The sequence below is a fragment of the Hemiscyllium ocellatum genome, chromosome 50, assembly GCF_020745735.1.
Source record: "Hemiscyllium ocellatum isolate sHemOce1 chromosome 50, sHemOce1.pat.X.cur, whole genome shotgun sequence".
Taxonomy (NCBI): Eukaryota; Metazoa; Chordata; class Chondrichthyes; order Orectolobiformes; family Hemiscylliidae; genus Hemiscyllium; species Hemiscyllium ocellatum.
Genome location: NC_083450.1, coordinates 3,143,047 through 3,160,014, shown reverse-complemented (window position 1 = coordinate 3,160,014; position 16,968 = coordinate 3,143,047). Strand labels below are relative to the sequence as shown.

The following is a 16,968-nucleotide window of genomic DNA, read 5'->3' as shown; positions in this document are numbered from 1 at the left end:
TGGGCACAGGAGAGTTATGAGTGGCACAGTGGCTAGCACTGCTGTCTCACAGCGCCCGAGACCCGGGTTCAATTCCCGCCTCAGGCGACTGTCTGTGTGGAGTTTGCACATTCTCCCCGTGTCTGCGTGGGTTTCCTCCGGGTGCTCCGGTTTCCTCCCACAGTCCAAAGATGTGCGGGTCAGGTGAATTGGCCATGCTAAATTGCCCGTAGTGTTAGGTAAGGGGTAAATGTAGGTGTATGGGTGGGTTGCGCTTCGGCGGGTCGGTGTGGACTTGTTGGGCCGAAGGGCCTGTTTCCACACTAAGTAATCTAATCTAGGATTTGGACACTTTCAGGCAGCTTTTAGTTAAGTCCCACATAATTAAGACCACATGGGACTTAGGGAGGGATATAACAGCCTGGATTAAAAGCTGGTTAAAAAGGAGAGAGAGAGAGTAGAAGCGTAGGATAAATGGATCATTCTTGAATGATCAAACCTTGAGCAATGGGACCTCCAAGGATTGGATTTATTTACAATTCATATCAATGATTTGGCCGTCAAAGATTAAATGCAATGTTTCCAAAGTTTGCAGAAGGCTCAAAGCTGGGCGGGAGCGAGCTGTAAGGGGTTGCAAAGACACGGAGGAGATTTGGACAGGCTACAAGAGTAGATTCTGGATCAGTGGTGCTGGAAGAGCACAGCAGTTCAGGCAGCATCCAAAGTGCAGCGAAATCAACGTTTCGGGCAAAGGCCCTTCATCAGGAATAAAGGCAGTGAGCCGGAAGCATGGAGAGATAAGCTAGAGGAGGGTGGGGGTGGGGAGAAAGTAGCGTAGAGTACAATGGGTGAGTGGGGGAGGGGATGAAGGTGATAGGTCAGGGAGGAGAGGGTGGAGTGGATAGGTGGAAAAGGAGCTAGGCAGGTAGGACAAGACCGGACAAGTCATGGGGACAGTGCTGAGCTGGAAGTTTGGAACTAGGGTGAGGTGGGGGAAGGGGAAATGAGGAAACTGTTGAAGTCCACATTGATGCCCTGGGGTTGAAGTGTTCCGAGGCAGAAGATGAGGCGTTCTTCCTCCAGGCGTGTGGTGGTGAGGGAGCAGCGGTGAAGGAGGCCCAGGACCTCCATGTCCTCGGCAGAGTGGGAGGGGAAGTTGAAATGTTGGGCCACGGGGCGGTGTGGTTGATTGGTGCGGGTGTCCCGGAGATGTTCCCTAAAGCGCTCTGCTAGGAGGCGCCCAGTCTCCCCAATGTTGAGGAGACCGCATCGGGAGCAACGGATACAGTAAATGATATTAATGGATGTGCAGGTAAAACTTTGATGGATGTGGAAGGCTCCTTTAGGGCCTTGGATGGAGGTGAGGGAGGAGGTGTGGGCACAGGTTTTACAGTTCCTGCAGTGGCAGAGGAAAGTGCCAGGATGGGAGGGTGGGTTGTAGGGGGGCATGGACCTGACCAGGCAGTCACGTAGGGAATGGGGACAGTAGACAAAAATTTGGCAGATGGAATACAATATGGAGCCATGGGAGATCATCCACTTTATTTGGAAAACAGAAGCATTTCTTAAATAGAGGAAGGCTAGGAAGTACTGGACTTCAGAAAGAGCTGGGGTGCCCTTGTTCAGGAGCCACTGAAAGGTAACTTACAGGCACAGCAAGTCACGAAGGAGGTAAATGGGATGTTATCCTTTATTACAAGAGGATGCGAGGACAGGAGTGAGGATACAACTGCCATAGTTAGAGCCTTGGTGAGGCCATACCTGGAGAACGGAGTACAGTTTTCGCTCATCTGGATATTTCCTTTGGTTGGTTTTATTTGGGGGTGGGGAGGTGCTCAGAATGAGGGACGGAGAAGAGGGCGAATTTCTTCACTCAGGTAGTAGTGAGGAATTCTCTCCCCCAGGGGCTGCGGAGGTTCAGTCAGTCATTGAAGATGATCAAAACACGGAGGTTAATGGATTTCTACATGTCAAAAATATGCAGGGATGGTGCAGGGGAACAAAAACAAAATGTTGTTGAAATGAAGGATTGACCGTGATCTCGTTGAATTGTGGAGTGGGCCCAAGGGGCTGTATCTCCTCTACAGTTTCTTATGAAAGTTGGACAGCTTGTGGTGTGTTTGAACTGGAGACTGGCAATTCCTCTCAATGCAGGACAGAGCAGCAGCAAAGTATCACGGGGCTTGTGGCCTCCATTTCCTGCTGGGACTATCGCTCATCAAACACATCATTTCTAACAGAGATTTACAGAAAAACAAAACAGCAACTTGTTGTTACTCACCCTCCACTCAGAACTGGAGAAACGACTCTTACAAAGGGTGGGTCAAAAGGAAAATTATCCTAGGAGGCAAAAAAGTAGTCAGATGCTGAGCCCATACTGCAATTTCAAAATAAGAATATTAATTTCATAACTCCCAATTCCCACTCCTTTCCCCTTCACTGACTATCTCCACCCACAACCCCAAGTAGACCGTCTCTCACCCAACCCACAGCCCAGTGTACACTCCCCCCCTGCCCGCCCCCCAAAGTGATGGACAAACCCAACCAGTACCCTGTGTTGCCCCCCCTCCCTGTGCCCTCCCACAGCTCTCCCTAGTCCTGTCAGCCTGCAACTCCCTCACTAGCATCCCCTTCCCCATACTCACTTTAAAAGAGAAATTTAACAAAATAAAGTTGATGCCTTCTTTCTCGTGAAGGATCTGGAGGTCATTATGCAAAGCGCTGTCTTGATCGACTCTACAAACAAAACAGCAAAATGTTAGTCAAGGAGACTAGGAGGGCAACCTTTACAATCTTCAGCTGCTACCATAATGCCCACTCCAATTACAACCTACCCAAGCTCACACGCAGTGGACTTAGATGCTGGCTACTTTCCCTGTCCCTCTGTCCTTTTGGACATACTGAGCTGCTGCAGCCGTCTGGGGGGAGACAATTCCAAAGATTCACCAGCCTCCCAGTGAGGACATTCCTCCAGGTCTCAGTTGGGGATTATCCAGCCCCTTATCCTCCTGTAGGGAGGTGGATTGCTAATCAGCTCCCGGCTTCTGCGTCAAACACTTTCAGAAGAGATCATCTCTCTCTTCCAAACTTAAAAAGAGAATACAGGTCCACTCTGACAGGACAGCTCTCTCATTTTTGTCTATCTCAACAAAGCTTGACAAGATCTCTTTTGATCTTTACAGTGCGATCCCATACCATTTTCAGTTCACCCTCGTGGTCCCCAACATCCCAGCACCAGCCAATCTTGTTGAGCTTAACAATGAAGCCAAACCGAACAGAATCAGAGGTCGTCCATTGGAGATGGAGAGGAACTCCTTCTCTCTAAGGGGAGTGAGTCTGTGGAATTCTTCATTGCAGAGGGCTATCAAGGCTGGGTCATTCAGTATATTTGAGGCAGAGATGTTTTTAAGTCAGTAAGCGGCAAAATTGAGGGTTATGGGGGAGGCAAAAGTGAGGACTGCAGATGCTGGAAATCAGAGTCTAGATTAGAGTGGGTGCTGGAAAAGCACAGCAGGTCAGGCAGCATCCGAGGTTATGGGGGAGGGGTAAGGCTGGAGAATGGCGCTGAGGATGATCTCAGACTTGATGCGCCGATAACTCCCACTTGTGCTCCTACGTGACCAAGATGAGAGGACAGGAAAAGGAGAGGGTGCGAATGGGTGAGAGAGTGGGATCATGGAGATACCTCAGGATGTTGCCTGGATTGGAGTGTTTCAGCCATGTCAGAGATTGCACAGCGAACACCGGGGGAGGGGACACTCGACTGAGGTGTACAGGACCCTGAGGAGCATAGTTAGCACCTTCCCCCCCCTTAGCAGAGCGATCAGTCAGCACTGGGCATAGATTTAAGGTAAACAAAGGGGCTGAAATTTTAAAGAAGATGAAGAGGGCAGTGGGATCTGGGACACATGTCTGAAAAGGGTGGATTCATCACAATATTTAAGAATTAACTTGAAATAGCCTTGGGACAATTGCTGAATATTGAGACAAGAATGTATAGATGCTTGACAACCGGCAGGCAGTGATACAGTGACGCAAAAGGCCTCTGTTAATGTTGCAAGGCTCAGCTATTTCCATTAACCCTCTCTTCAGTGTAAACGGGACATGAATTACCTCACAACCGCAAAATAGAACCACTCAGGAGAGTCACTTACTTGAGAATCTTTACGTTCCAGTCGTATAGACTGTCATTGACGAGTTCAACTGCGTAGTTTCCTATTGACCAGACAGACAAGTCAATCAACACACTTTCATACACTCCCTACAGTGTGGGAAGCAGGCCATTCGGCCCACTGAGTCCACACTGACCCTCCGAAGAACATCTAATGCAGACCTACTCCCAACCTAGCCTGCACGTTCCTGGGCAATTACAGCATGGCCAATCCACCCTAACCTGCACATCTTTGGACTGCAGGAGGAAACCGAAGCACCCGGGAGAAACCCATACAGACATGGGTGGGGGAAAGAATGTGCAAACTCCACACAGGCAGTCACCAGAGGCTGTAATCAAACCCAGGTTCCTTGTGCTGTAAGTCAGCAGTGGTAACACCATTGATCCACAATGTCACCTCTGTGCTTGGTCAAAGGGTTGGTCGCAATGTGAAAAAGCTTTTCGTCTTCAGTGAACTGCCAGACTCTCTCACCACCCCTAAACTCTTTATTCTTCTGCATTTATTTAGATGCCAGTTCTAACCCTGTGACTTCACAAGTAATGGCTACTCCCCATTAGTAAATGTCTGTTTAATAGCAGAGGGATGATTATTATATCAATCCTGTCCGCAGCTGACCCCTTCCATTTTTAATTACTTTTATCTAACCACGTGGCCAGAGTTTAGTGCCCAACCCTAAATGCCCTTTGTTATGACATGGGGTAAGCCCCTTTGCTATTTTAAACCATCAATACAGAAAAGATTCACCCCACGGTGTAATCTGTTAAAATTATAGAGGCAAAGAACTATCCTAGAAGTCACTATTTAAAGTAAAAATTAACAACTTTATTCTTTAAGTCCAACAGAGAATATTACAGCAAACAACTATTTACAGCTCCTTTCTCTTAAACCCATGTTTTACCTCCTACTCTACAATACTAGTCCAATAAAATATCCCAATTTAAGATTTACAAGAAGAAAATAATTATGTTTCAAACCCAGTCAGTTTTGCCGATTCTCCGCTGTAGATTCTCTCCAGGTCAGCCTCAGTGTTCTGCCCACAGACAACACCTTTCAGAGAGCTCTTGAAGCTAACAGTCTACGTTTGTTGGTCTTTGGCAGTTCTCCCCTTAACTGTTCAAAATATCCTGTTTTATACCCCAAAACATTGGATCCTTTCACTGGTTTTAATATTATCGAAATACTAAATTCAAATTCAATTGGATTTTGGTATCTTGGGTCATAATTTAAACTGATTGGCCAAATTTGAATTTGTTTTCCTTTCATGGCAACCCAGTTGCTGCTATTTGTCTTGACCCAAGTGTTACATTGCTCCCTTATTCAGGACTCTGTGCTTTGTCAGTCCTTGCTAGCTTTTCAACTCTCTTAAAAGGTACAGTACACCTTCATAACACCTTGAACGCTTGACCATTGAGACTGTGGATCTGCAGTCACAGAGTCATACAATAATACAGCACGGAACAGACCCTTCTGACCAACCAGTCCATGATGACCATGTGCCCAAACTAAACTGGTCTTATAGAGGTTTATAAAATCATGAGGGGAATAGATAGGGTAAATAGGCTTTTCCCTGGGGTGGGGCAAATCCAGAACTAGAGGTCATAGGTTTAGGGTGAGAGGGGAAAAGATATAAAAAGGGACCTAAGAGGAACGTTTTCCACACAGAGGGTGGTGCGTGTATGGAATGAGCTGGCAGAGGTAGTGATGGGGGCTGGTACAATTACAGCATTTAACAGGCATCTGGATGGGTATATGAATAGGAAGGGTTTGGAGGGATATGGGTGGGCCAAGTGCTGGCAAATGGGACTAGATTAGGTTAGGATCTCTGGTTGGCGTGGACAAGTCGGACCGAAGGGTCTGTTTCTGTGCTGTATATCTCGATGACTCTAGTCCCACCTGCCTGCTCCTGGCTGATATCCCTCCAAACCTATTGTATTCTAAGTTTTTTTTACAAACATTGTAACCACGTCCACCATTTTCTCAGAAAGTTCATGCCACACAGGAACCATCCTGTGTGTAAAAACAACCTGCCCCTCATGTCTTTTTTAAAAACCTCTCTCCTCTCACATCTGCCAGAATGTTCCCAGGGCTCCAAGCTAATGCTCTGGGGGGGTCGCTGGTTCAAATCCCACCACAGCAGACTTCATTTCAGGTGGGTGGTTTTTCTCCTCCCACACTCCTTTTATAATTCCAGTTTCTTTTTAAGAAAAAATAATTCACTTTAAATTCCACCAGCTGCCATGACGGTGTCCCCACAGCATTAGCCTGGGCCCCTTGGGACAGTGCCATTGGTGTGACTGTGCCTAAAACACCTCAGGGAATCTTGAAATGTATTTCATTGGTAGGCACCACTTTAAGTGTTGTCACTGTCTTGGAGTGAGGGAAGCGATTTGAGCACAGAAAGTTCCCACTAAAAGACACACGACGACTAATCACGTTTTATAGAATCCCTACACAGTGGAAAAGCAGGCCATTCAGCCCATTGAGTTTGCACACCACTCCACAGCATGAGGAACTGCAATCATTCACTCCACGCCAAAAGGAGCTTGGGGGTGTGGCGAATGGTACTTGGCCAGTTGGAAAGGAAGAGTTACAAGCAAGAGGCACAGAGTTTTCTTTTTAAAATGCATTCAAGGGTTCAGTGTATAGCTGGCTGGGCCAGTATTTATTGCCCATCTCCAGTTGTCCCTGGAGAAGATAATGGAATATGAATAGGAGTTTCAGGATTTTGACCTAGTGACACTGAAGGAGTGGCGATGTATTGCCAAGTCAGGATGATAGTGGTCATAGGTTTGGAAGCTGCTGTCTGAAAGGAGTCACTGCAGTGCACCTTGTAGATAAACACACATTGCTGCGACTGAGTGGTGGAGGCCGTAGACGTGGTGCCAGTGATGTTGGCTGCTTTGTCCTGGATAGTGTTGAGCCTTTTGAGTATGTAATTGAAACAAAGACAAAGGCAGCACATATGTGGGAGAAGCAGTCCCTGCAAACTGCCCTTGATGCCACTCTTGGAAATATATCACTGTTCCTTCAGGTATCACTGGGTCAAAATCCTGGAATTTCCTCCCTAGCAGCACTATGGAAGTTCCTACACCATATAAACTGCAGCAGTTCAAGAAGGCAGCTCACCACCACCTTCGCAAGGGACAGTTAGAGACAGGGGATAAAGACTAGCGCAGGCAGTGACCCCACATCCTTTGAATTATTTTGTTCGCAAATTCCTGTATTGCAGATGACACCTAAATTGGTGGTATAGTGGTGGACAATGAAGGTGGTCATCTAAGATTACAAAAAGATCTTGACCAATTGGGTCAATAAGCTGAGGAGGGGCAGATGGAATTTAATTTGGATAAGTGCAAGGCATTGCATTTTGGTAAAATAAACACGGACGGTTTATGCAGTTTAATGCGGAAAAGTGAGAGCTAGTTCACTTTGGAAGAAGTAACAGGAATGCAGAATACTGGGCTAATGATAAAACTCTTTATCATCAGTGTAGATGAACAGAGATCTCGGTGTCCAGGTGCATAAATCCCTGGAAGTTGCCACCCAGGTTGGTGAGGTTGGTGAGAAGGCATACGGTGGGTTGGCGTTTATTGGTTGGGGGGAATTGAGTTTCGGAGCCACGAGGTCATGCTTCAGCTGGACAAGACACTGGTGCGACCACACCTGGAGTAATGCATACAGTTCTGGTCACCGCATTATAGGAAGTGTGAGAAAGCTTTAGAAAGGTTCAGAGGAGATTTACCAGGATGTTGCCTGGTATGGAAGGAAAGTCTTACGAGGAAAGGCTGAGGGAACTGTGGCTGTTTTTGCTGGAGAGAAGATGGTTGAGAGGTGACTTCATCGAGATGTATAAGATAATCAGAGGGTTAAATAGGGTCGACAGTAAGAGCGCTTTTCCTTGGATGATGAAAGCTAACACGAGTGGACATAGCTTTAAGTTAAGGAGTGATAGATTTAAGACAGGTATCAGCGGTACTATCTTCAGGAGTAGTAGGGGAGTGGAATGGCCTGCATGAAAAAGTAGGAAACTCATTGACGCTAAGGGCATTTAAATGAGCATTAGACATACAGATAATAATGTACGGTGTAGGTTAGATGGGCATCAGATTAATTTCACAGGTCGGTGCAACATCGAGGGCTGATGGGCCTGTACTGCGCTGCAATGTTCTATGTTCAAGCACTTACACAGTGAGTGACAGGGCCCTGGGTAATGTTATAGAACTGAGACACCTAGGGGTTCAGGTACATAATTCTTTAAAGTTTGCATCTCAGATAGTCAGGGTGGTTAAGGCGGCATTTAGTACACTTCTTTTCATTGCTCAATCCTGATTCTAGGAGCTGGGACGTCATGTCCAGGACTTTGGTGAGGCCTCTTCTGGAGTACTGGACTCTTTGGGAATACTCACTTCTGATCATCCTGCTACAAGAAGGAATTTATTAAACTGGAGAGGGTTCAGAAAAGATTTACCAAGATGCTGTCCGGAATGGAGGGTTTGAGATATAAAAAAAGACTGGATAGGCTGGGATTTTGTTTTTCCACTCGAGTGTAGGAATTGAAGGGAGGTTTATAAAATCATGAGGGCATGTATAAGAGGAGTGACAAGGGTGTTTTCCCTAGGGTAAGGGGGAGTTCAAAACTAGAGGGCATTTTGTTGGAAGAGAGAGGAGTAAGATTTAAGGAGGACGTGAGGGAGAATATTTTTACGCAGAGAGTGGTTTATGTATGAAACATCGTTCCAGAGGAAGTAATAGATGCAGGTACAGTTACAACATTCAAAATTCATTTGGACAAATCCATGAACAGGAAACGTTGGGAGGGATATGGGTCCAGCGCAGGCAGGTGGGATGAGTTTAGTTTGGGAATATGATTGGTGTGGACTGGTCTCTTTCCGTACTGTACGTCTCTGTAACCCTAAAGACAAAATCTTGGGCTCACAACAAACTGTTTAGTTGATGGGAACTCCTTACCTGCTTTAAAACTCTCTGACCGGTAAATATCCCGGAGCTCTTTCATTAGTCGGTCAGTGGCCTGAACAGAACCTGACACTGCCCCCTGCAAAAACAAGCAGGATACAAGTCAGCAACAAAACGTTTAATTTTATCAACATGACCATGATTCAACACTTACAGCATTCCCTCCTCCACTCCCCCCGCCCTCACATTGCCTTATTTCTCTTCAGTTCGGAGCGGTTTTGTTGCCGCCTCCTGCTGGCCACTTCTCTCCTCGTTGCTGACAAGAACTTGCACTTGTGTAGCATGCTCAGTACAAGAAACCTGCAAGGGACCTTGTCAGAAGCCAAGTCAGCCTCGTTCAGTGCATCACTTGAGCAGATCTTAGGGACAGATGTCCAAAAGCTTGGTCTGATGAACAAGGAGGGAGGGGGAGAGGGGGGTTTAGGGAGACAATTCTGGATCATGCGATCTCCTGGAGGTCAGGCCATCATTGGGAACCGGGGAAAATGCATAAGAGGCCAGAGGTAGGAGTGCAGTATTAGATTAGATTCCCCTAGTGTGGAAACAGGCCCTTTGGCCCAACAAGTCCACACCGACCCTCCGAAGATTAGCCCACCCAGACCCCCATTCCCCTCCGACTAACGCACCTAACACGATGGGCAATTTAGCACGGCCAATTCACCTGTGGGAATCTTTGGACTGTGGGAGGAAACCAGAGCACCCGGAGGGAACCCACGCAGACATGGGGAGAATGCGCTGCAAACTCCACACAGACAGTCGCCCGAGGCTGGGACCGTGCTGCTGTGAGGCAGCAGTGCTAACCACTGAGTCACTGTGCCGCCCCCTCATGGAATGTGTTGGAATGGCGTGCACACAGTCAGAAAGCAAACGACACCAGGTTATAGTCCAACAGGTTTATTTGAAATAGCAGGAGGTGCACTGAAGGGATAGAAGCTGCACAAACACATAGGCGGAAGAGGAAATGGGGGAATGGAGAGAAGTGGAGCAAAGGGCCTCGTGGCTGCCAGGGAATGGACAGATTTGGTGGGGAGGGGGCACGAAAGCATGGGAAGAATGGGAAGGGGTATCTGACAAGGGAGCAGCGTTCTGAAATGCTTGTGATTTCAAATACATCTGTTGGTCTGTAACCTAGTGTTGTGAGACTTCTGACTTTCTCATAGCAGGGGCAGGAGCTGGGCAAGGAAGGCACAGGGGTTTACAACGACAAGGTGGGGAAAATCAGCAGTATGGTCACTGGGTGGAGTGGTGGTGGAATCTAAGCCCTACCCCCACCATCACCTCTGCCCAAAAGGATGCCAATCGTCTCAGTGGGCAGAAGTGGTCTCCCGGCACCCAAACCGTGCAATGCCAGCGGGAACAGGAGCTTGGCATCTTGCCACTCTGCTTTGACTCAGCACTAAACCACAGCTGCCTTGAAAGACCTGACACGCACCGGTAACCGAATGGAAGAGCTACACTCGAGGGTCACACTAACTCCCCGCAGTTCAGTCGAGTCCCCTACAGACACGTACATTGAGATAATCTTGCCTCTGGTTCCTCTTGATCTTCTCCAAGATAGCCAGGTTCTCCTTCCCAATGCCTTCATCTTCTGATTTCTTGCCCTCTACAGGCTCTTCCTCCTTCATTTCATAATGATCCAAATCCTCATTGTCCTGTGGGAGCAGATGAAGAGTGGTTAGCCCGTGACAGACAGATAGTCTCAGTACAACCACCTCCAAGTTTTCGGCCTATTCCCCACCCACCCACCCACCAATATCTGTCCACTCCCTGGCAAGCATTACACCATTCAGCCGACAGGCCCCTCTGTTCCACGTCAGCCCCCAGTTCCTCTCCCCCTTGTGCGTTTGTGCAGCTTCTACCCCTTCAAGGCACCTCTGCCAATGGCCTTGACCATTCCCGGCTCCACATTTCCCACCCAGCCCGAGCTTTCTGGAGCAGGGAGAGGATTCTTCTGAATTCATGGCTGGAGTTATTAGCTACGCGTCCGATGGACACCCTCCCTGGCTCCGGTATCCCCATACATGTGGGAACGTCCGTGGACGTCCCCAGGTAAAAAGGGCTAGACTGAAGAAACTCACCTCTGCCATCTCCTCATCCTCTTCCTCTGACGTCACGTCATCCCGGGTGCTCTGAAAGCAAGGAGAGAGACACACACACACAGACAGACAAGGGGGAGGGGGGGGAGAGAGAGAGAGAGAGAGAGAGAGAGAGAGAGTGGGGGAGAGAGGGAGGAGGGTAAGAGAGAGGAGACAGGGGAGGGAGAGAGAGAGGAGAGAGGTGGAGGGGAAAAGAGAGAGAGAGAGAGAGAGAGAGAGAGAGTGTCAACTTGATACTTGGACAACAGGGTGAACACACAACCTGAACATGCAGCAGCATAGTGTCAGAGCAGGTACGGGGAGAGACGAACTAAAACAGAAGTCCTTTACAGACGTTCAGGGTCAACTCTCCAGTGTCAGGGGGCTGATGGGATGAGGACCACCAAAGCAAACTGCTCACACTTAGAGATCTGATGTGGAGGTGCCAGTGTTGGACTGGGGTGGACAAAGTCTGAAGTCACATGACATGAGGTTGTAGTCCAATAGGTTTATGGGTAATATCGATTATCCGAATAAGATCTCGAGGTCCCAGTGCTTGGGTAAACGGTACAATCCGAACATTCGATTATCCAAACAAAGTACTCCTCGTTCACATTGTTCAGATAATTGAGGGTGCCCTGTATTTAAAACCTCAAGCTTCTAAGAGGACGAGTTCCTTCACTGGGGCGACACGGTGTCTGAGTGGTTAGCACTGCTGCCTCACAGCACCCAGGGATCCAGGTTCGATTCCCAGCCTCGGGTAACTGTTTGTGTGGAGTTTGCACATTCTCCCAATGTCTGCGTGGGTTTCCTCCGGGTGCTCCGGTTTCCTCCCACAGTCCAAGCGATGTGCAGGTCAGGTGAAATAGCCATGCTAAGTGCCCATTGTGTTAGGTGCATTAGTCAGGGGTGAATATAGGGTAGGGGAATGGGTCTGGGTGGGGTACTCTTCAAAGGGTCGGTGTGGACTTGTCGGGCCGAAGGGCCTGTTCCCATACAGTAGGGAATCTGCATCAGCTGACCTGGTGTCATGTGGCTTCTGACATTATAGAGATCTGGCAGCTCAACCCTGGGCTTGAAAGCAGGAGGCTCCACCTCCTCCAGGCCCCGCGTAACTACACCTCACACATTAGCTTCACCGGAGGTGATGAAACAAGCCCCCCCCCCCACCCCCACCCCTCACAGTCTCAGGTGAATGGACATGGTCTTGAACAGGAGCACTGGGGGTGGGAATTGGACTGTGTCCCAAAGTTAATATGTATCCCTGATCAAACATCACTACCTCGCCCCCGTCACTGCTCGTGGGATCTTGCTGTGCAGATGGGAAAAGCGCTGCGAGACGCGCTGAGGATTGACCACAGGTCTCCCCCCCCCCCCCCCCCAACCATCTCTCTCAGTCTCTGTCCTTCTTGATGACCAACCCCTACAGGACACAGCAGTCCCCCCTCCCCCCACCCATCCCCATTCCCTGTTACCTGTTCCGTTGGCAGAGGCTGATCCAACATTTCCACATCCGGATGCTGTGGAAGGTTGTAAAGTTTGCACAGGTCAGAGATTATTCGTTTAAAGTGTTGGAGGAGCTGCAGAGGGAGACAAGGAGAGAACGGATCATTACAGGAAGACTGCTCAGCCCATCCAGGGGCGTTCGAACACTGGCCACCTGCCACACATTGTGGGTCAGACGTTGAAGCAGAGCTTGATGGCTGTGATAGAAGGAACCAGGCTTCAGAAAACACCAAACCCACCGATCCAACCTGAACACATCTCTTTAAATCTTTGATCTCTTTACCCCACCGCACCACCAGACTCTCTCTCTCTCTCGAGCAGCCTGACTGAATCCTTCCGCAGTTTCCACACCACCTGCCCTTGGACTTGTAGGATCACTCCGGAAAATCCGCTCAGCGATCCCTGAAGGAATCCCAACGCGAGAATGGGAAAATAAAACAACTCCGAAATAAGAACAGGATGTAGCGGGTGAAACTCAGCAGGTCTGGCAGCATCCATGGAGAGAAAGTAGAGGTAATGCTTCAAGGCTGGTGCCTCTGCATTGAAACGGAGAGCAGTGGGAGTTAGGCTGAAAGATGAGCTGGGTGGTTGGAGGTGGTGGGGTGGAGGAGGAGAGGGGAGTGGACTGGTGGAGGCAGAGCCTAGACAGAGATATGAAGGGGTTATGTCAGAATAGAAGGATCATAAGATCCCACAGTGCAGAAAGAGGCCTTTCAGCCCATCAAGCCTGCACCAAACCACTGAAGAGCATCCCAACCCCCACCCTATCCTTGTAAACCTGCATTTCCCATCGCCCATCCACCCTAACCTGCACATCCCTGGGCACTATGGGACAATTTCCCATGGCCAATCCACCCTAACCTGCACATCCCTGGGCACTATGGGACAATTTCCCATGGCCAATCCACCCTAACCTGCACATCCCTGGGCACTATGGGACAATTTCCCATGACCAACCCACCCTAACCTGCACATCCCTGGGCACTATGGGACAATTTCCCATGGCCAACCCACCCTAACCTGCACATTTGTAGATGAGAAGCTGAATAAGTGTGCAGGATGAGAGCCAAGGGTAGCAGACAGTGGGTAGGCTGTGTTGGAAGTAACCCATGACAGGAACACAGTGGTCAGGGTGAACAAAAATCACCAACAGACAGATCAGGCTCTATACTTAGTGAAATCAATGTGGAGTTCTAGACATTGCAGAATCCCCGAGTAGAAGACGAGAGGAGGAGTAGGCCATTCAGCCCATTGGTACCTGCCCCACTATTCAAGACGATCACAGCTGACAGAGTTCCTCAATGGCCTTTCCCCACCTCACTCCTGATCCACTACCTTCCCGAGGGGATGAACATAGTGGACTGGGTACATTGTCGACGGGAGCCTTGCCTTGCGTTCTGGAATGGCTTCCAGCAATTGCAGCAGCGTGCACAGATTTAAACCTCTCAACAACCATCAGATCACTACTAATGGGCCCAGGTCCCAAATACACTGACACTCTCATTGCTGTGGGCCTGGAGTCACACCTACGCCCAAACCAGACCACAGCAGATTCCCTTCCCTAAAGAACATTAAGACAATTGCCACTGGACACAGGATGGGCTTTTAATTCCAGAGTTTTACTGATTTCAAGTTTAACCAGCCTCTGCAGTGGGTATCAAACCCATGTCCCCAAGATATTAGACACATGCTGTCCCTCTTCTGGGAGGGATTGATTGGGGGCAGGAAAACAGTGTAGAGGGAGCTTTACTCTGTATCTAACCCCGTGCTGTCCCTGTCCTGGGAGTGTTTGATGGGGGGGGGGGGGAAAACAGTGTAGAGGGAGCTTTACTCTGCATCTAACCCCGTGCTGTCCCTGTCCTGGGAGTGTTTCATGAGGGGGACAGTGTAGAGAGAGCTTTACTCTGCATCTAACCCCGTGCTGTCCCTGTCCTGGGAGTGTTTCATGAGGGGGACAGTGTAGAAGGAGCTTTACTCTGTATCTAACCCCGTGCTGTCCCTGTCCTGGGAGTGTTTGATGGGGGGACAGCGTAGAGGGAGCTTTACTCTGTATCGAACCCCGTGCTGTCCCTGTCCCTGGGAGTGTTTGATGGGGATAGTGATGTGGATATTCCCCTTTGGGCTGTTACTGCTGAACAATAAATGCTGGCATAACCAACGATGCCTGTATCCCAGGAAGGACTTTTCTTTTGAACTAGTAGCCAGGTCCACCCCTAACGACTGCCTGTCCCTTTCTTGTTGGAGTTGGTGTTGTGGAGCTAGGCTAGGGGAGGGATGTTGTGGGAAGTCTACAATGGACAAATAGCACGCCCCCTCTTCCCCCCTCTCTCCCCCACCCCACCCCCGCGGACTCACCAGAGTGCTACTTTTCTTAATGTCAGTCAGACGCTCCAGCACTGCGGCTAGGTTTGGGTCATCTGACTCCACAAACCATATGGGAGGCACCGAGGGATAGGATTCCTGAAAAACAGAAATACGGAACGTACAGTCAGCACAATCCTCGCCGAATCCTCACCTGACCAGAAACCCCCAGCTCTACCCCATTTACTCCAGCAAGGGAAAGCAAGCAGCAGGGTTCAGGCACAGGGACAATGGGCCGAAAGGCCTCTGTCTGAACCCCGAGTATTTGGGGAAAATAAAACATGCAGAGCTGAAGATGTAATGCTCCTGGGGAGGGCAGGGGGGGGATGCAAAGGCTCATGGACAGGGATTTAGATTGAATCAGGATGTTGCAGGGAATGGAGGTTTGAATTATAAGGAGACCGGGACATTTCCCACTGAAGTTTGAGGTGACTTTATATATAAAATCATGACAGGCATGGATAGGGGTAATGGCAGGTTCCTTTTCCCTAGGGTAGGGAGTTCAAGACTAAAGGGGTAACTTTTTAAAAACGAGAGAGGAGAAAGATTTAAAATAAAAAGGGAGCTTTTTTTTCAAACATACAGAGGGGTTCGTGAAGCGGTGGATCAGGTACAATTGCAATGTTTAAAAGACCTATGGATAAGTTCATGATAAGAATGGTTTGGAGAGATCTAGGCCAAATGCAGGTAGGTGGCACTGGGTTAGTTTGGGATCATGGTCAGCATGGATGGGTTGGGCCAAAGGGTCTGTTTCCGTGCTGTACGACTCTTGTCACATTAAGACCATCCTTCACATCCCTGCCCATGTCTTAAGACACCAAGCTCAGATCGACTGGACGGAGGGAAGAGAAGATACAGACAGAAGCCATTCTCTCCCCACCGGTGAAGCCAGGGTTAAAACGTGCCACATGGGAAAGTTCAATGCCCGCTCCTCACCATTGCCCAGGCTGAGCGAAGGGTGGCGCCATGGACTCAGCACAACGCCTTGCCTAGCTGGGGCGTCACTCAAGGGACAGTGCGTCCAACAAACCGCCAGCAGATCAAGGTCCTGAGGGCGAGAGCGCACCAGCAGCACAACCACCACAGGCACAAGTCTGAACCAGTCACAGGCTTTTACAAAGGGAAAACATGGCAGCTGTCACTGGGGAGCTGATGGCCAGTGCCAGACTATTAACCCAGAGACTCTGATAACGTTCTGGGGACCCGGATTTCAATCCTGTCACATTCAAGAAATATTAGGCATCTAACGATGACCATGAATCAATTCTCAGGAAAATGCCATCTGGCTTGATGGGGAAGCAAACTGTCAATAGACAATAGGTGCTGCCCTTCCAGCCCTGCATCGCCATTCAATATGATCATGGCTGATCATTCCCAATCAGTATCTGCCTCTTGCCTTATCTCCATAACCCTTGATTCCACTATCCTTGAGAGCTCGATCCAACTCTTTCTTAAATGAATCCAGAGACTGGGCCTCCACTGCCCTCTGGGGCAGAGCATTCCACACAGCCACCACTCTCTGGGTGAAGACGTTTCTCCTCATCTCTCTCCTAAATGGTCTACCGTGTATTTTTAAGCTGTGGATCCTAACTTGTGCTGGCACTTAACTGGGCAATTAGGGACGGGGAATAAATGCCAGCCTGGCCAATGAATGAATAGAAGGTCAAGGATCTGACCGTGCCCTCACTGGCACAAAGAGTAAGGTCACAATGTAGTAATTAGGAATGGATTCCATTGCGAACTTTACATCAGAGATGGGCTGAACAGCCTCCTGCTGTTCCCATGCAATGCACCCCAGCACAGGGACTCTACCCAATCCTATGTAATACGCTCAACTGGATGAATGGCATGAGATGGGGCTGAACAGTCTTCTCCTGTTCCTGTGGGAGCTGAATGGTTTC

The 16,968-nt window shown here is 49.0% G+C and overlaps 1 protein-coding gene across 1 annotated transcript in view; it reads right to left on the bottom strand.

The window, feature by feature from the left end:
- LOC132805464 (ubiquitin-conjugating enzyme E2 Q1) overlaps positions 1 to 16,968 on the bottom strand; it is a 47,299-nt gene that overhangs the window by 12,564 nt on the left and 17,767 nt on the right. Inside the window, exons 2-9 of the mRNA XM_060820555.1 lie at positions 15,062 to 15,166; positions 12,676 to 12,780; positions 11,204 to 11,254; positions 10,637 to 10,777; positions 9,120 to 9,204; positions 4,134 to 4,194; positions 2,625 to 2,715; positions 2,261 to 2,319 (exon numbers count right to left, since the gene is read on the bottom strand). Coding sequence (XP_060676538.1) covers positions 2,261 to 2,319; positions 2,625 to 2,715; positions 4,134 to 4,194; positions 9,120 to 9,204; positions 10,637 to 10,777; positions 11,204 to 11,254; positions 12,676 to 12,780; positions 15,062 to 15,166 — 698 coding nt within the window. The remainder of the gene's footprint in view (positions 1 to 2,260; positions 2,320 to 2,624; positions 2,716 to 4,133; positions 4,195 to 9,119; positions 9,205 to 10,636; positions 10,778 to 11,203; positions 11,255 to 12,675; positions 12,781 to 15,061; positions 15,167 to 16,968) is intronic.